The sequence below is a fragment of the Colias eurytheme genome, chromosome 18 (genome assembly GCF_061535395.1).
Source record: "Colias eurytheme isolate Ceu_HAF_F1 chromosome 18, ilColEury1 Martin Lab GWU primary, whole genome shotgun sequence".
NCBI lineage: Eukaryota > Metazoa > Arthropoda > Insecta > Lepidoptera > Pieridae > Colias > Colias eurytheme.
Window position 1 is genome coordinate 10,641,729 of NC_142997.1, and position 20,842 is coordinate 10,662,570.

General features: G+C 39.4%; 1 protein-coding gene and 1 long non-coding RNA gene across 4 annotated transcripts in view; one reads left to right on the top strand and one right to left on the bottom strand.

Moving 5' to 3' along the window:
* LOC149900933 (uncharacterized) overlaps positions 1–20,842 on the bottom strand; it is a 31,562-nt gene that overhangs the window by 1,469 nt on the left and 9,251 nt on the right. Inside the window, exon 4 of one of the 3 annotated variants that reach the window (XR_016457731.1) lies at positions 309–432. The exons of 1 other annotated variant lie outside the window; for it this stretch is intronic. This is a non-coding gene — a long non-coding RNA (uncharacterized LOC149900933). Of the gene's footprint in view, positions 1–308; positions 433–16,646; positions 16,749–20,842 lie in introns of those variants that run through there. One more of the 3 variants, XR_016457729.1, reaches the window with a different exon arrangement.
* The window catches only part of Ser (protein serrate), a 30,787-nt gene continuing 26,461 nt past the window's right edge, over positions 16,517–20,842 (top strand). The window contains exon 1 of the mRNA XM_090112396.1: positions 16,517–16,721. Coding sequence (XP_089968522.1) covers positions 16,656–16,721 — 66 coding nt within the window. The 5' untranslated portion in view covers positions 16,517–16,655. The remainder of the gene's footprint in view (positions 16,722–20,842) is intronic.

Sequence of the window (20,842 nt, forward strand, 5' to 3'; positions counted from 1 at the left end):
AACATTTTAATAAGTTACGACAGTTTTTTTACTAATACATACATACTACAGTTAATGATACTTTATATCTTTTTGCGGTAACTATCGATTCCATTGACAATTTCCTATAACAGGTGTCCGAGTGTCGCGAGCTCGGACCAGTTTTATTTAAATCGCAAGCAAGAAAGGAATTGCATCTGTTTTTATGAAACTGTGAAGTTGTCTCGCCGCAGTAAGGGCAAGTTTGCATAGAGCGTCACGCGCCACGCCGTCTGCGCACTGCATGTACTTTGAATAGATGATGAGTGCTGCGCGAATAGCGCCCTTACCGCCCTCGCGTTAAGGTGCTCGGCCGAACAGAACTGCCGCTCATTAAGGGACCACCGGTGAACGGCACAAAAACCCCGCGATTGACTTCTATGGCCACATTCAACTCTGCCTTTGTGCACAAACCTGTTGATATGACGACAATAAAACGAACTTTACTGGAAATTATATTGATGTAACATAATTGTCGAGCATTTAAGTGTTTACAAGAAACGTGTAGACAGGTTTCAGGATGGTTTATCACATGTTCGAGTGGACTTTATGCAATACCTGGAGCGTCCGATCGGTGCGGTTTTACCACGTTTTACATAGCTATATGTTCTGTGTTATTTCCTAGTTTACACGTTTTTTGTGGAATTACACACTGTAATCCTTTCCTTACATTTTTCGTTGCTGAAATGTTTTTTGCCATATTTTCATTTTTCACATTATAATTATATTAGAAAATAGTAGATACTCATTCCTGGGATGTTCTTAAAGTTGATCCTACTTTATTCAGTGTAGGTAATAGGACTTTTAAATGATAATGTGTTTGTACCTACATAGTATATCATTTTATCATGCCAGACATTCAATAACCGGGAGGTATGAGTTCTGCTAACAGTTCGCAAAAACTTGCGTGTTTGAACGGAAGCCAATAGATGATGGATCCATAACATCTCGATATCCGCTGGGGCATGTTCGGGCCGGGGACACAATGCGCCATCAAATCGCGGCGGAAAAAGTGGAGCTGGCCCCTGTACCAGCTCAGTGGAGTTCTTGCGGCCGCCGCGAGCGCATTCCGCGCACCAGCCCCCGCTGCCGAACTGCGAGCCTGTACTGTGCCATTCTTATTGTGATTTTTATATGTTATTTAATATTCCATATACATGAAAAATGTTACGGCATATAAATATGTTTTGGGTACGAAATCGTTTCATGCATTTCTTAATAATTGTTTAATAATATTAATAATTATCAATAGTTGTTCAAGAGCTATCATTACATTTAATTTAAAGAGCATCGCATTACATTTAAATAAAAAGATGTTCTTGTTACACACGTCAATCTGGTATAGGTATATTTCTGGTTAATGGTTTTTGAAAAAACACGTGTATAATATCTGAATACATATGAAAAGGTCTCATTAGCATTTCAATCTATATCACGGCCATTTAATTATGTTCGACAGAAAAGATCTAATCGAGATAGGTAACAAATGCGGACAGGGCGTGACTCGCATCGATAGCAGCAATTCATTACGTTATATTCTCGTAATTCGATACAATAATCGATACAGATTCATAACGTGAGCTATCCGGGCTGCTCAATGGGAAAGGAAATTATTTCTTGTGTGGAGTGTCGCGACGCGCATGTCGCTGCCGGCTCGTCCCGCTTTTTGCGAGTCTGTTGCACAACTGGTACTGCAGGAAAATAGTCACATATACATGAAACATTATGTGAACGTGCTCCTTATTAACTAAATTGGACTTGTACACTCACTCGAAGCGCGTGAATAATGAGACATAGATGGAATTAAAGCTTCGAATGTAGAATCGAGTGATCGTGAAGAATGTAGATGCAGATAAGTGCAGTGCGGTGGGAACGGGAGCGGCCGCGGCGCGGGCGCTACCTGCACATCAACATTTAGTGCCGCCGTTATGCACATTGCATACGTATCTGATTATTACAACATAACATGACTGAAGTATGCTTTTTTACTGATCCACGTCCAGCCGCCAGCGCCAATCCGCTCGCACTCGATGATCGGGAGCAGCCGTTATCGACTAGATTCGATTCTCATTTTGAACAAATAAATAAATCGTTTAAACGCAAATAAACATGGTAACAAAGATGTTAAAATTCATTGTTATAGCATGTTTATTATTTAGCCGTCATTCAACGGCATGCAAATTACTTAAATAGTAGTGATGTGCCGATTATGACTTTCGCCGACTAGCCGACTAGCGGATTAGTTGGTTGTAATAAGACCGACTAATCTTTACACTTTAATCTTTACTTAACTATATTTTTAACCGACTTCCAAAAAAACGAGGAGGTTATCAATTCGGCCGGTATAATTTTTTTTTTTTTTTTTTGGATGTATGTACACCGATTACTCCTAGGTTTCTTAACCGATTTACGTGATTCTTTTTTTGTTCGATGCGGGATGGTGTCGAATTGGTCCCATAAAAATTTTATTCGGATAAACCCAGTAGTTTTTATTTTATGAGCATTTTTGTCTGTACTCGATGACTTCATTGAAATGTTGCAAGTAACTTTGATTCACTTCCCGGTAACCGATTGAGCTGAAATTTTGTATACTTATGTAAATTGGATAGCGATGAAACATTATCATGACATAGAGCTGATTTGATGATGGAACCGGAAGGTGGCCTTAAGCTTTGGTCTGGTGATCATGACGCACAACGCTGAGGTATACGGTTTGCGATGCCGGACACTCAATCATATGAAAAACGTCGACAATGTTCTCTTGTTCCGTCGCAGTATGCGTCCGCGGCGAAGGGCAAGCGCGGTGAGTGGGGAGGTGTACTCCCGCACAGCGCGGCGTCATTCTCGATTGAACACTGCGGTGTGCGGGTATGCGTCACGGCATATATGAATGCGACAATATGAATTTTTTCGAATATAATTTAATAGAATTACTTCGCAGCTATCCTTCTTTATATAAAAATAAAGACAAAAAACATAAAAGTTTGATAATTACAGCAAAATTGTTCATGTTCACGTCTACCTTGGTAGCTGCGGCAAAATCAACTGACCACCTCTCCGCAGGGACGGTAAATGCTGCGTCGTGACGCTGCGTTGGGGCGCATACCTCAGCGTTGTGCGTCATGATCACCAGACCAAAGCTTTAGGAACTCAGTAATATATTGACTCAATTATATCGAGATTGGGCTCGTTTGATTCGTGTTGATAAATACACTAAAAAGTATTAAATAAAAATAACTGCGTTAAAAACAACCGACTTCATAAACAGAAAAGTAAAAAATAAAAAAGATTTGATATTATTAATTACTACATATTATTTAGATGTGCTATTTATTAAATAGGTTTGAAGTCGGTGCCAAACACTAGTATTAAGCCCGTGCACCGACATCAAACCTTTTTAGTAAATAGCACATCTAAATAATATGTAGTAATTAATAATATCAAATCTTTTTTATTTTTTACTTTTCTGTTTATGAAGTCGGTTGTTTTTAACGCAGTTATTTTTATGTTATAATCAATTCATTTGTTATTTATTAAAACTGTTTAAATGTATTTATTGAATAATAGATATAGATAATATTATTTTCCTCGTCAACTGAAATCTTCATTTGTACGTTCAAATACCCTCTACTTCCCTAATGTTGTTTTAAATGTGCAAAAAATTGTAAGCTAACTGAAAATTTACTCGAACTAATGTCTACTACCTTTTGTTCTACGATTATAATATATGAATAGAATACTACTAAAATACATTCAAATCTTATTTGGAATTGAGCTGTGTACCTACTAAAATCCTGCCGTTTGTGCCAAAAAAGTAAAAATAATCGTATTTATTGTAATAATCGTACCGCATCGGATAGAGATGGTCGTTCGATGTTTTTATTGGAGATAATTTAATAATACCAAAGCTACAAAACAAACGAATGCTCTACCATTTGAAATGGTGTTAAATATATACCTAGATAATAAATATCAAACAAGTTTAATGATTAACATGAATTGCTTTACTTAGCTTAGCTATTCTGTAAAATACGATGCATTTCAAAGAATCACTTTGGTTCTTCGATTCTACTCCACAAACTTTATGGAGAGAGGCAGCTTTCAAAAACTTGACGCAACATTTTTCAAGTCTCGATGAATGTAACAGACGCGATACTGAAAAAAATAAAAAGCACAGGTTTCTCACGGCTCATGCATTGTGCCGAGTGCGCAGGTGCCCGGGGGCCGGGGGGTGAGGTGCGGGGTGCAGCGCAGGGGGTGCGGGGTGAAGGAGGGGGACGTGTCGATTTCGTCAACGGAGCGACACGCGTAAATGGCGTATCATCATCCAATAATATTTGGTGTTCGCCGAGCAAACAGGAGACGACCGCTCGCCCCCTCTAGGGCTGCCAACTCTTACGTGTGCATTAAGTGTTTGTTTTTGAAACAACCATTAGATCTAGATGACGTTATTTAATCGTTCAGTCTGTGTAATAACAAATTTAAGCTGCGTTTCCCTGACGAACTTTTTTTAGCAGCCTGTTGTATGATAATTCATGTTGTATTTTTATGGCCTGAATTCGTTTAGATATGATTTTCCTTGAAATTAATTCCGAAAACCTTTTGGTCAAATTATACTATTTATATTACGGATCGTCAACCCTACGCGGAAGGGTGGAAGGGCGCCGCGACTCGCGCACCTGGCCGGCTCCAGCGACAGCGGCCAGCGGCCGGTGAAACGCTCTTGTTTTCTTAACGACTAGTTTAACAAACTTTGGATTCGACGCTGAGTAGTGTGTATCTTCAGTGCTGTTTGTGCAAACAACGCTCCAGCCCCGCAACCTGCCCGTGCCGCCGAGCTCGGGCGTGGGCAGTCACCCAGTCGGCAACAGACAGCTGTACCATCTCCAGTTATATAATGGATTAATAATACCTAATAATAATAAATTGATTGGCAGATAATTATATGAGCAGATAATTTTGCAATGTTAAAGTAGGCGGGCGCACCCGAACATACTTAATTCAACATAAAATGATTATTAATAAACTTAAATTGCTCACTAAATATAATATTATACTGGCTGATAGAAATATTATATGATTGAACATACTAATTTAAGATTCGGGGAGATTTAACCGATCAATTAATAATAAAATTGTAAATCTGTAAAATTGTACGTCCATTCAAATAATGTACCTTGAATTACTTCATATTTAAAATCAGATCACTCATTAATTCATCGACCGATAAAACCTAACAAACTCTACCAAAAAAAACTCTAGGATTTTATAAATTTATATTCGTGTTAACGAAAAAATATGAGTATTGGGAGTGCATACCAGAGAGTCCTAAATAAACATCTAATGTGTTTAAATATTCGTTCAATATGGCCACTTATCCTTCATCACTCACTTCGACGAGCAACGATTTGTGTCGGAGCATGTCCCTTGCTCCCTTTGCTCGCCGGGCGCACACGCGGGGCGCAGTGCAGCGCGCAATGCACTCCATCCACGGGGAGTCGCCTGCTGCAGCGGCGGCGCGCCGTGTCGCGGGTGTCGCGTTCTCACGCATATTGCATATTGCGCAACTAATAGATTCGTCCGAGTTTGCGAAAGGATTATTGAGCCCGAGCCAGCGGGCGTGGGCGATACGATCGCTATGCCGATAATCCTCTACGATGCAAATAAATTAAGACATTGATGTATTGTTGAACGACACGAGGTTTTAATGCGAAATTAAATCCTAAGAGCGCCTGTCAAAACTGATTTCACCTGTCACTGCGCAGATGCAGTTTTTGCGCTGGATCGAAGCGGTTTTAATATTTGATGAATCGGTTTGCATCTGTTTTATTATAACTATGGCCACAAAAAATGCACTACAAAAATATGCCATTTCGTTCGATAAATAATTATTATAGTTCATTACCCTCGCTCGTTCGAACGGACGAATTTTCCACCGATACACACCGCGAGGACACGAGTTCTCGTTTACGAAAGTCGGACCCTAGAGGAGCCGTCGGGTGAGTCACACAGCTCGCTGCGGCCGGCGCGCGACGTGCGGCCATCTCGAGCCGCGCGCGTCATCAATATTCGCGGCGCGACCGAGCATCCGCCACCTCGCCGAGCTCAGCTCCACATTTCAAGGACAATGGACCCGCATAGATTCCTGCAGCTTCGCTCGATTGTAATATGCAATTCTATCTACAAATCTATAATATGCAAATCTACCTGCATGCCAAATTTCAGTGGTTTGGACTCCAAACCACTGAAATTCAAACTTTGTCAAAAGTCCAAACTTTGGACTGTGCGTTGGTAGATCACTATGTCAGTCAGTCAGTCACCTTTGAGTTTTATATATTTAGAAGATAAGCACCTTACCACAGATTAGAGAATAGTTACTTCGTAACAGATACATCACTCCCATACAAAAGCTAAAATACCTACGCTATATTTACCTACAAAATGCGCCGCAACTCGGCTGCAGTAAGAAATGTACTCTACGAACACGCACCGAGAAGCGAGTTTCCCGCGCACGCCGCGTGATTGCGTCATCAAACGAAAACTTTAGGGTTGTACCGAGCGCGTTAATTAAACACAGAGTTGCTGAAACACTTAATTTTTTATTGTTAATTATATTTGTTACATTATACAATAAAAAAAATGAAATCTTATTGATAGGAAACAACTACTTCCTTCGGTTTCACCCGCTATATGTGTCTCCTGGATAAAAAGTAGCCTGTTCCTGTTTAGGCAATTGAAAAAAAGACAATTCCTTGTTATTCACTCTTGAACTCCGACACCCGTCCACATCGCAATAACCGGGCATCTTGGTAGCGAGCGCGGGAAACGTGACGCGGGTGCGCAGTCTCGCGTGTGCCAACCAACTGCCGCTTGGGTCGGTACCGACCTACTGTGCGGTAGGCACTTATAGCGCGACCTTGAGCGAGTGACGGAGGCCTGACCTTACATTCGATTAAGGAATTAACCTCTCTCACTATTAATAAATTATAATATTGAATTATAGAAGGATTGATTAGTGGGAGGACATGGGCGATGGGACGGTAATGCGAATTTATGCGATTAATAGACTGGGGTAGAAGCCTTTAAAAATAATGAAAAGATAAAAAAAATCGCAGTCGGATGAAACCCATTAGAAAAGGAACTCTATATCTTCTCTTGTATCGGCTTTTCGGTAATATTTCAAAAGAAAAATAATTATCTGTTCTAAGTTTAATATTTTACAGCATATTCAAAAGCAAAATGATGTCGATATAAACATTTCAGGTAGTTCGAGAAGTGTGCCTGATTTAGTAAAAGCTAATTTTCGCACTGTTTGTATGCATTTCCTGAGAACATTTACTATGGTGGTGTTTATTTTTTTTTACACCATATGAAAGTAGAGATTTCAATGAATAAAAGGCACCCCAAGTTTTTGAAAAAAGTTGATATTTTGACGGGTGACTTTTCGATTGAAAATTAGGTTGTTTTTTTGGTATTAATTCAAAATAAGGCGAAAAAATAAATATTTTCAATCAAATAAATTACAGTGATTTGAGACATAATAAAGTAAGTTTTCACCAAATTTCGTAGAAAAACAATAAATTTTGAAGTAGATAAAAATAAAAAACCAAAAACTTGTTTTTTTGAATTTTTCACCTAAATTTTGAGGTTATGTGAAAAAATTGTGAATACAAAAGTTGTAGATCCTTTTATTACCTACAACGTTGCCATTGAACTTTTTTCCGTAGGACTTGTAGTTTTGTCGAAAATCGAGAGAAACCATTTTTTTCTCTTAAAAGCTCCCCCCTCCCCTGTAATTTATTTTTTCTTTAATTTTCATCATATTCCCCTCCTTTTCTAGTGGGTTTCATCCGACTGCGATTTTTTTTTGTTTCAAAAATTATCTACTCTAGTCTATAAGACGTTTGGGAAACGCAGAGCCTACCTACGTCGCCCCATTGTCACATTGCGTTGCTAACCCTTATCATTTCTACTAATTACGATTCAACGGAACAGATAACTTCATTCTCATTAGTTAATGAACAATTAAAAATTTAAGACCTCTGAATAACAAGATATAATAGGTATAATTTGTAATATCTTTTGTTGCACAGTTACGGACGAAAGTTAACTTGAACTACATTTCTCTTTGCACACGTATTGCAGATAACAAATGAAAGCTAGAATAGCGAATTTTCCGCGTGTGCGCAGGCGATCGATCACGCCGGCCGGGACCTCTGCCGCGCATCGCTCGCTTGACAAGCAACCATAAACAATTTCTATTTCATTTCACAGCCAGCTTATCGACGAGTGATGTTCGCTTTATAACCTCGCCTTTATACGCTCATCGATAATGTAACGTTTGGACTTTGGCACGTCTTGCTTTAATTCAAGTTTGAACATTAATTCATATCTAGAGAGGATGTAGAGGTAGTTACAGAGTTTAATGTTTCCTTAATAGGGTGTTTTTAGCTTTTAGTTTACATTTGCAAGATCTCATTTCATTAAATGTTTTTGTAATCTTCTTCTTCTTCTTCTCTTATATATAAAAATGAATCGCAAAATGTGTTGGTAAGCGCATAACTCGAGAACGGCTGAACCGATTTCGATAATTCTTTTTTTATTATATTCCTTGAAGTACAAGGATAGTTCTTATGTAGAGAAAACGTAAATATTATGTACCACGGGCGAAGCCGGGGCGGAACGCTAGTTCGGAAATAGTTTTTGATGCGTTTAAATACAAATACATATATCGATGATACCGGAGAGTTATGCTTTCAAAGCTTTCGTTTTATCAATTCGTATTGGATAGGACGATATTCTGTAGAATAAGGCAAATGTTAGCATCAATCGAGAACTGTGCATCGAGCACGGGCGGGTAGGTGTCGTTTCCGAGAAGCGGCGGCGCAGTTGGCAGGCCGCTCACGCGCCGGCCCGTGAGGGAACGCGCCTCGGCCGCGGCGGTGCTCACTGGCTAGGCGTTAGGATAACTCGCATTTCGTTGACAAACCTAACAATTGCTTATTGTAATAGTTATTGTGATAGATACTTCAAAAGATTATAACATATTATAATACAATTTCTTCATAATATTCCTTGTACGAAATGTTCTTCTTCGACTATCAACGACATCTCTATCGTTCCGTAGTTCCCGATAAAACAGTGAAGTTGGAGCTGGTTGCGAAAATTGGTTAGTGTTGCAACCGAGAAGGTCTGTGGCCGACAGGTAGGAGTGACGCGACCAGTCGGCTAAAAATAAACGGGATGCCGAGATTGCGCCCTGGAACTGTGCGGGGGAGCGGCGGGGGGGGGGATGAGGGCGCGCGACCGGTCCCAGCGCCCGCCCGCTGCTAACAATTCATTTGTAAATTTTACTATTCTAAAATTATTATCGATAAATGATCATATTTCAGTTCCCATGGCACCTAAATTGAAGTGAGGTGTTTTAGTTGAGCTGAAAGCTGAACTGCGAAGATTTTAGGAAGTAATCCTAGCGTCCAGAGCTTCGCGTGTCACTGTGATTATGCTTGATAGGTATAGTGGTTACAAGCAGTTTTCCCAATGTGAGGCGTTCTCCAGCGAGGCTCGAGAGGCTTGTGTGCACTCGGACGGTCGGACCGGTCGCGAGCCCGACCACACGCACTCACTCAATTTGTCCAGCGCTACACAATGCACTGTTTATCATCCATCACGACGCTGTCCTCAGCTCCTCCCAAATTAATAACAATAATATGGCTCTATCGAATCACAATTTTTTTGTTTTGATTTGTGGGTTATCACAAGCGAATGGAGATACACAAGATTGTCTATAACTTTCAACAACGATTTATTTTTGTTTATAAACACAATCTATACGTATACTATGAAGTTTAAGAGGTTGTTTATTTTTTGAACGCGCTAATCTCAGTGTGTATTGGACCGATTTCAAAACAGCCATTGGTTGTTAGATGTCTACGTGATCCTTGACTGCTAAAGGCTCTACATATAATTACTAGCTGCGCTTCGCGGTTTCACCAGCGTGGCTCCGCTCCTATTGGTCAGCGTAATGATATATAGCCTTCCTCGATAAATGGGCTATCTAACACCTAAATAATTTTTAAATATAGGTATAATAAATATACATATATAACTTTGGCTCATGAACATAGGTAAGCCACGTTCGGTGAGTAACGATCATGATTGTTAACAATGTAGTCCTAGAGCACGAATCGTTTGAAAGGTAGACGGGGTATGAGGCCACCATTGATGGCAGCGGGTAGGTGAGCGGTATGAATGGAGCGCGTCGCCAGCGGCAAGGCAGGCGAGCGGCCGCGCTACGGTACCCGTTGTACACCCCGGGGCACTCACGATTGTGTCTCACCCTTCGAGCTCATCTCGAAAAACAGCTGACAGCATACGTACAACAATGACCATCGAGTTCTTTTGCATTTCCTCCAAACTTTTTCATTATGGGAACGTTCGATAAGGTAAAGTGAGTCAACGGAACCGCTACGAAAAGATAGTCGAACACGTATCGATCACGGTGAATTAATGAATCTAAGAGTATCTCGTATCGAACCTTCAGATCTGACGTAGCAGCCTCGCGTCGGGCTCTGCGCGTAGACATATCTTCAGAGATATCACCCGAAGGTGGTCATCTGATTTAATTAAAATCCTTTTCCGCGTCGGGGGCAGGTTCGTCCCCCGCGCGGCGCCTCGCCCCTCGGTCGCCCGCGCCTTCGGTATTTTAATTAAACGGGCGGCCGCGGCGAGCCCCGACAACATAACCCTACCGCTCCCGCACACACGCGCGCACACGCACACTCGCGCAGCGCTGGACGAGGAGCTGCACGCACACGCCCACACCGACACGTGGCTAGACGTACACGTGTTCGTGCGTGTGTGACTATCGACATTCGTTGTAAAAAGTTAATTAGATTTTGAGAAGGATAGATTTATTACTATCTTGTTGATGTCGTTTTTTGCCTTTTCTTTGGGTATTCTAATTAGATCGATTGAAAAATTTCTTTAAAAGTTGAATAAGAAATAATTATGTAACTAGTTTAATGGTATATAGATATTTATAATCGCGCTTTTATAATATTTAATATAGGTAATTATTGGAAAGTGTATGCAAATTGATTTTGCGTTTACATATCCTCATATTTTTTATTGAATAGCTCTTGGAGTTGGGTTAGGGTACCTCTATATTACAAATACTTGATTCTCGTCAATTCGCAACTCAAACTCAAACTCAAACATTCATTTATTCAATTAGACTACTATTTAGTAGCACTTTCGAATCGTCATTACATAGTATTTTTAACATTTACCACCGATTCGGAAAGCAGTATCTATGGAGAAGAATCGGCAAGAAACTCCATAGTTGCTCTTTTAAAATAATGTCAATAAATTTACATAATATGTAACTTATATCTAACTACATAATATGCCAAAGAACTGTCCTGTGGTTTTTACGCGACAACCCTCCATGGGTCTTTATCGTCCATATATTCCTGAATACTGTAGTACGCTCTCTGAACTAGTACATTTTTTATGTAAGTTTTAAATTTAGAACTACTAAACTCTTTAATATTGTGAGGAATTCTATTGTATAAGCGTATACCTTGACCCATAAATGAATTTTTAACTTTAGCTAATCGGAAAAATGGCATTTCAATTCTATTCCAACATGTTTGTTATCGCGCGACACTGCTGGATGGAGGCGCCGTCGCCCGACCCAGCCTGATGAAAAATACGTTAGTAATAAATATATTTATTTTGGAACCGTGAGAATGAATTCATTATGTTTTAATATAAAGATAAAATCAGTTGCAATACCGGTTGATACGTAATTCATGCATATTATAAAATATTATTTAACTTGTAACCTGAACGATGCCGAGCCATGAGGCTGTAAGAGCCATGAGTAATAACAAAATGTGAGATACAATGATACACTTTCTCATAATGTGTGTGATCAGTATTTAGCAGTCTTTAAGTGAGTAGTAGGTACCTATTTGAAGTCGAATGACATACATCTTATGTTTTACGAGCTCATAAAAACGTTCAATAATTGAATGAACATATTTTATTTTGTGAAATACCTTTGTAGGTGTAAAAGCACAAGTGCAAATGTTGTGACACTGTGACACTGAGCTTTGTGCGCCCTTGCGTCGCATTTATTCAACACTAGCGGTCCGCCCCGGCTTCGCCCGTGGTACATGTTTACGTTTTTTCTACATAAGAACCATCCTCGTACTTCAAGGAATATAATAAAAAAAGAATTATCGAAATCGGTTCAGCCGTTCTCGAGTTATGCGCTTACCAACACATTTTGCGATTCCTTTTTTATATATAAGAAGATTAGCGACAAAGGACCAGTAAAAATAACTGTATCTGTTATATATTTGTCTATGCTAATACGCCCATTAAAGCGTTGCAGTGATCGCGGGTGACAATTTGTGAGGTGTCTCATTAGGCCGGGTTTATCGTGGCGAGCCGGCCTCGCCTTTCGTAATGTGTAAAAATTATTGCAGGTATCGAGCCGACTCGGCAGATAACAACTCGCTCGACGTCTCTATCGGCTCCGAATAAGTACCTACCCAGATTGTGTTTATTTTTATTTATTTGGATTATAATCTGTTGAGGCAATAAGGTTCAAATTTGCTTGGTAAAACTTGGTTAAGTAAAACGCACGTCTAATCTTGATAACGTTTATTTCGTTACTAAGTACTAACACAGAGCAAGTAATATGGTTAGGTACTAATCGGCGGCGCGTACATAATCATTCCTACATTGCACAGGTTTCATAATTCAAAAACAGTAATTAAGAGCTATTTACATATTGCGAGAGGCAGTCGCAATTAGCTGGCTCGTCCACATGAGGCCCACCGACGGCTGCCGGCCGATTTCCGTCCATTTACCTGACAGCGACCACAGTCGGACAGTCCCCAGCAGCGACAGGCCGCGTATGACGCGCGATAAGCATCGCGCAGTCGGCAGTCGCACCGCGGCGCGGAGCTGCTCGCCCTGCTGCGGAGTGCGGCACCTGGCAGCTGCAGCGGGCATATGACTGGCGACACGACAGACATCAGGAGATGTGATGGATCTACCTAATGACGAATCTCACTTCAAGTGATCAGTGGATATGTTACTGAAGGAAATGCGACAATGGTACAAAACACGTCTTGAGCAGGAATTTAATATTCCTAAAATATTATTTCGTTGTGAACTATTTGTAGCAGTTGATACTTTGATTAGTTAACAATGTCAATGGATTAAGTCATTACCTACTCACCTACCAGTCAAATATCTGGTGATATACTTGTATTAGCGAGTCGACAATATTGATCGATAAATTAATGTAATGTTAATCGGAACTGTGAAACCAGCCCAAAGTGATCGGTTGAACATTATTAACGTATCTGCTAATCGTTAGAACAATAAATCAATTTGGCGGTGCGTGGCGACCGGCAGCGGCGGGCCGCGGATCGGCTGATTGCGGCACAATGGCTCTCGTTACCGGCACTCGGCCGGTGCGGCTGCCGGCTGGGCGGGGGACGGTTCCCTGCCGTCGTGTCAAGGGAATTGAGCAGCTTCAATCAATCATGTAACGCGTTATAGGGTTCGATCAAAAACATACACACTCTTTTTAACCCGGAGGTCATTGAAGCTTTTGGTTATATCTACATATTTTAAGAACTTTCTTTTGAAAATCATAATATCATTCATTATTAATTATTATTAACTCGTTGGAGCTCAATATCCTTAGATACAAAAAACGTTTCTCTCGGCAAGTATAAAACGCTAACGAGTTTAAATTGTGCGCTTGTAATTTGTATTAGGTTGCTCAAATAAACACAATCATAGTGGATATCTAAATGAAGGTAAAGTTTTAAACTCGTCCAAATTCCGTTCGCCTCTATCAATTATAATTCTTACTTATTACAAATGCTTCTTTAATCGCAGCCAATTAAGTAATTAGATGCACAAGGAAAACTACTTGGTAATCAATCGCGTGGTATATGCGCGACGCCGCGGGCCACAATCATCTCTATTGTGTTCCGGCCCCGGCCCGGCGCCCCCGCGCCCCCGGCGCCCCCGCGCCCCCGGCGGACAGTGGCCACACCAACCACGCACTATTAACTCGCATCATAATTATAAAGGTAATCATCGAGGAATTATCTAAAGATCGTGATCTGATCATTGCCTATTATCTTATTGTCAGTAACTTCGGTTTTCAAAAGTGTATGCAAGGGCTTAAATATTTCTAAAACGCTTTTAAATTGTAAAATAGCGATAACTAGAAAAATTACTTTAAATTAAATGATTACCCACTGTCTATATGATGAAGGGCAATATAATATATATGCCTGACAATTATACACGGGCTCGTAGCCACCGACTGTTAGCTGCTTGGCGCACACGCACGGTTCAACGCCAGCAGTCTCCGGTGCCTCGCATGCTTTCACTGCTGAACTCATTCCTCAATTCTGCACCAGTATATGATTTGTTTGTGTCAGGGATGGGAATGATAGGTGAAGAATGAGGTAAGAGGTACCTAGAACTAAGAACATAGTGATAAGTTTAGAATTAAGTTTAATATATGTATGGTTTGGCGTATGCCGTAAATAAATAAATGAATAAATATATTATTTTAGTTTATAAATAAAAAATATAATTATATTTATAGTTATACGTCTACCAGAATCTGATGGCATATCTATTTCTATTTAAAAAATTAAAGATTTTCATGTGGCAACTTAATTTGACAACTATCAAATTGGTCGTCAAATTATTTGTTTTGATGATAAATTTTTAGGATTTTGTCTTCAAAATCTTCTAAATGTCGATAAAACCGCTGCGATCACAAGCAAGAGGTGTTGTTTACAATGTGTGTAGAAAAATATTCGATGAAGAAGGGTCAAACTCATCACAATTTTCAATTTTAAAGCGCGTGAAAGATTTTATTGCTAAGTTGGACTTACCCGTTTTGATACTTTAAATTAAAAATGTTATAAATAGGTATATAATATTTTTTGTTGATTAAAATATAATTTTATGAAAACTTATAACAGGAGTTTCCAATTCGGCTATTTGTCAAGTCCAAGGTGTACACTGTACAAGTCAATTTTATAATGTGTTAAATCTTACGAAAATAAGTTACATGATTTTATTTTATTATTGTTTTATTTTATAAAAAATTATAAACAATCGTTAAATATAGTACTTAAATAAGTTTTGATCTGCATTATCATTACATCCATATTTTCACATGCCATAATGATAATTATATTATATTCAAAATATATAGGTGTGTAATACATAATATTATGTATTACCTTTAGAAAAGTAATATGTATATTATACATGTAATAAGTACCTACATAATATTACGTGGATATCTCATTATTAAATACAGTATTATCCACTTGTGTAATATAACTAATGATATTGAGGACAAAATAAAAAATACGCAGTATCAAGAACGCAGAACACTCAAAATTTTGATTTCCCTAATTGCCATCAGATTCTGGTTTACCTATATGTTATAATATTATGACAACATTAATAATATTATGACAACATAGTCCCGACTCCCGACAAGTTGCCAAACTTCTACGAAGTGCTACGAATCTTCATAGTCACCAAAAAACCACATAAAAACGTTCAATTCTTTACACCAAACTTAATTTATGAATGATAACTACTTGAACTCGCAAATTATTATCAGAAAAATAATTCCATTAGTTTCTGAAATATTGAAGTTCTATGATTGACTTAGGTATTCAAAAAGTGATTATTTATTAATATCCAAATTCCAAACCAGTTTAGTGCTTATGAAAATATTTGTACGAATTGAAATAAAGTAGGAACGCATTCTCGACATGAGGCTCCACAGAGCCACTAATCTGTAATGGAGTGGAATTAATTTGATTTTTTGTTTGTCTAATCGAATGTATCGCGACGTTTGTTGAATGTTAAAGCTGGCTTAATGGATGGAACTAATTCGGATTCACGTTTGTTGATCTGCGCGCCGTCGTCGTCGTGCCGCGGACGACCTGCCTACTGATTAATATACGTCCACTATTGTCGAGTGAAATAAATTCATGTTGATTGTTGAGTATTATTAAATCTGTTCTAGTCGATTTTCATTATTGCTAGCCTACATTGATATTAGAATTCTGTAAACACGCAAAAACTTTAGCTTGCAGTCTCTGTGTTTGAAACATCAAAACTTATTTATTTAAAGACGAAGACGTGGACTCGTATCGTTTGCACCAAAACGGCGTTTAGTATGCGGCGCAGGACAAGTAATAACCGTATAATCTTTCGAATGCGCTAAACGATCTCGGCCCGGGATGGTAAAGTGAATCGTGAGCGTACGACGTACCTAGTCGAGATGAGGATCGGCGGTCGACCGCCTTCTGGTGGGCCGCGTGTGGGGCGGGGCGGGGAGCAGCGGCGCGGGCCGGCAGTGCCTCTCTGGGCCCCGCGGCGAGCACACGTCTCGCGCCCTCGACACGATACGTCACCCCACGCGACAGTTGGCGCGGCGCGCGAGTGGGCTCCGAGCCAGTGCTGGTGCAGACAGTGCAGTGCAGTGTGGTTGCTGGCGACCAGGCGCGGCATGCGGGCGCGCTCCCGGCGCCGGCGCCCTGCGCCTCGCTGACCCCATGCGCCCGCGCGCCGAGCGGCACGCGCCGCTGCTGCTCGCCCTCGCCCTCGCCTGCCTGCTGCAAGTAGGTGCTCCGGCTGTTCCCTTCGCCCTGCGATCCACCGGATTCAATTATATCATTTTAAGCTTACCGAACGAATTGTTATCCAGAATTAGTCTTGTCGAGACAGTCAATAGACTCCGAATCATGACAAATTATAAATGTAAACAAAGACTATCCAACCATATAGGAAATAGGAATGGATGTAGAGTCATTAAGAATTACCATATTACTTAAATAGGTATGTAAGGCAGATAGGAAAGTGATACTTGAAAACAAAAAAAAAATTCTCAATAAATTTTTCAAAAAATATTTTTCATAATCAGGAAAAGGCTGGGATAGTGCTTAAATTATGAACATCAAAATTGAGCAAAAAAGTGACGATTAAAACAAAAGTGCAAATTACATTTCAAGAGGCGACAGCGGCTATAGAATTACGCATAATAGGGAGATAGCGGCCGGGAGTCGCGTGTGAGCGGCGCGGGCGCATTCATTGACCGTTTAATGTCCTTAATTAACGTGGAACTGACGACCATTATCTTCCATCGTCGTGTCCTAGCGACACATTATCTTCCATCCACCGGATCCGATGCGACTCAATATAATTGCCCATGTGGGCTTAACTGATGATGTCGCTAATTGACATCATGAAATAGACAAGAGCTTCCTTTCTCGCGGTACTCGCACTTTCACAATAACTGCACATTCCACCTGTGAACGCTCCGAAGGCGAGATGAGCGCGCGCTGGCCCGGCCCGGCCCGGCGGCCCGGCGCGCGGGCGCAGCGGTGGGCCACCTGCTCCCGACACTTTCACAAACCTCGCCGTCATCAATCTTCCGATAACCTTCGACGTTTGTTTTCAAATGTTCCCCGGCCGCGACCACATTCTGTCTACGGTGTCAAATTAAGTTACAATTTATGATTATTAAATTTTAAAAGAGTCGAATCCTAGATAAATTATTACTTACTATTAATTTATTGTCAAATTGAGCTTCAAATTGCACGCCGAGAACCTGTTTCATTAATAATTTATGAGAAATGTCGGAATCGACTTTAGATGACTTGACCAGTCGTTGACCTGGGGACTCGCAAGTGATTATTCCCAAAAAAAAACTTGTAACTTCATAAATATTGAGATTGACATTCTTATATTTTAGGATGTCGGAAAATTCATATCTAATCCAGAGAAAGATTGAATTAAAGATTGTACCTCTACCTTTTTATCGTATGTATAATAGTAACCTAATGTAATGTATAATTTACACCGATGTCAGGTTGCTGCATAGGTGTGAATAAAGTTCCGCAATTAGTATGAATTTCAAATTTCAATAACAGATTGACAAATCGCCCTGAGGTACGAGCCTGCAGTGCATCTTTTTGTAGTTTTAGTGAGAATTACATAATATGTCATTTATTTCTGCTCAGATCCGGTTAAATTGATTCTTCCATAGGCCCGCAAACTTTAAAAAGCCCTCAGTAAAAAGTGTAACAGGGTCAAAGGAGCTCTTGGTAATATAATTCGTAAGACAATATTTGTGCTCTAATTGTTTTCAATCGATTTTGTATGTTAAAGTCTTTAAAAGTCCAAGCCCAAGTTCAAGTCGGGAATCGACAGCTTCAGGTTATGTAGTTTGTGTCTACTTACATGGACTACGGCAATGTTCACCTCCATTTGGTACTTGAACATTCAGATATTGAGCGATTATATTTTATTGCCCTAATACATCGTCTCAAATTTTGGCCACCAAACTTTGAAGAAACGGCTTTGAATGCTATTTTTGTAATAAACACTCATTTTGATCACAAAGTTTTACTATTTGTGCATATTGCTCATTGTCACATGGCATTGCAGTTTATAACAAAAATACAACGAACGTTTTTAACGAAATAACCAGGATAACAGGCCACCAAAATCTACTTATTGAAAAGCCCTATATTTCGATCTTAGCTTATTTTTATGAACAACTAGTGGTCCGCTCCGGCTTCGCCCGTGGTAACTATACCTACATGTTTAAACTATCCTATCTCTCAAGTTGGATCGAACTGCACATGGTGTGCGAATTTTATTATAATCGGTTAAGTGGTTTAGGAGTCCATTGAGGACAAACATTGTGACACGAGATTTATATATATTAATATGTTCCATATTTTTTAGTAACGCAAGTATCTTATAGTATAAAAAAATGATTTAATATAATATTTGCCTTGGTCATGTCATCACGATTTACGCGTGAACAGCTGGACCAATTTTTATAATTCGTTTTTGTTGTGTTAGTTAGTTTTTGTCAGAAGAATCTTATGAAAGAAAAACTTAAGAAATGTTTGCCAAAAATTAATAAAATTCAGTAACTTTACGGCTATATTAACTTAGCGTTTGACTGTTTGCGTTAGTTAGTTATACAAATCTGGGTTTCCGAACAAAATTATCTATAGGGATTAATTTTTGCAAAATTATCGTTGATTACAATAAAGTCCACCACATAACATGTAACCTATTCACTTACATAGTTAAAAGCAATCGGGACGATACAACAAAGGTAAGTTCAATAAATAAAATGTACACAGCAACACCACAACAGAACCTGAATATAGTTCGAAAGCTAGCTATACTACTCAAAAGGAGAATATTAAATGATCTAAACGTAGGTGCGTAATTAAGTTAAAATAAATTCCCAGAGTAATTTAGCTCAATATAAATAGATAATGGCGAGAGTGATCCGAGTATGGTCACAGAGCGGCGCGATAATGCGCATTTAAAGGCAAACGCAACGCGGCCTTCCGCCGCAGCCAGGCGCTGGCGGCGCGGCGGCATTGCGCTCGCATCCGCTCCCAGGGCGGCTGGCCATCGGGGAATGCGCTCTTACATCGTTGGGATGCTTGTAGCACGGCTATTTCCATTTACATATTGTTATTGACTTTGCTCTCACTGGCTCAGGAAATGGAGGTGAAGGCTGGAATCGAACTTTCCACCACACATTTAACTGACGATCCTCGAGTTTGCGTACACGGATGCTTAGCCAATTTGGTGTTCAAATTTGCTCTCGAAGATTTTGTATTATAAGATTTCATTAAACAAAAATTGTTTTCTCTCAATGCTTGAGAATCATTATCGAGATCACAATAACGACACAAAAAAATCGCAACAGTCCATTGATCTTCCTATCATAATAATATTCTAACCGTGTTATCTATACTAATATTATAAAGAGGAAAAGTTTGTAATTATGTAAGTATGTATGTATGTATGGTTTTCACGCATAAACTACTGGACCGATTTCAAAAATTCTTTCACCATTAGAAAGCTGCATCTTCACTGAGCAACATAGGCTATATTGCATTTTCAAAAAAATTAGAGATCCTTACAAAAATGCAATAATGTAACCCAAGGTGTAAAAAATCTATACATATAATATAGTACATTGAAAATATTGAAAAAATAAATAGCAGGGGGTGTTACTGGATCGATACCAAACCCAAATATGTGATTAAAAAAATTTTTGTCTGTCTGTCTGTCTGTATGTGAAGACATCACGTGAAAACTAACGGTTCGATTTCGATGAAACTAGGTATAATTATACCTTATTATCCTGGGCGTAAAATAGGATACTTTTTATCCTGAAAAAATACGAAGAAAAAAAATAATCTTAATTTTTCAGTTTTATCCATAGACGTTGTTCTGTAGAACAGCGAACACACGTTGGGTATTATTATAGGCCTAGCCGTATTTGAGTCCAATAGATATTTATAAGATGTTACTGTCAGAGTTACTCAAAATGGAGAAATAAACCATCCACGCGAAGACCGACATCCCCGCGGACGGAGTCGCGGGCGGAAGCTAGTTCCTTAATAAAAATGCTGTCATCGCGTGCGCTGCGGAATCTATTGAAGATAGAACAAAAAAATGTTCTACGGTATTATAGAATGGATCAATATCTACAAGAAAGTCCGCGATACCATATGTCCATCTTCAGTAGTTATGTTACTACAACAACTTTTTTACGTTTTCAAAGTAAATAGAAGTGCCGACAGTAATCAAACCATGTTATCCATACACATATATTAATCCTTATCCCATTAAATGATGTTTTATTATAGACTGTTTCAATACCAGAAAAATACTTTTTAAATAAAAAAAATTGGATATT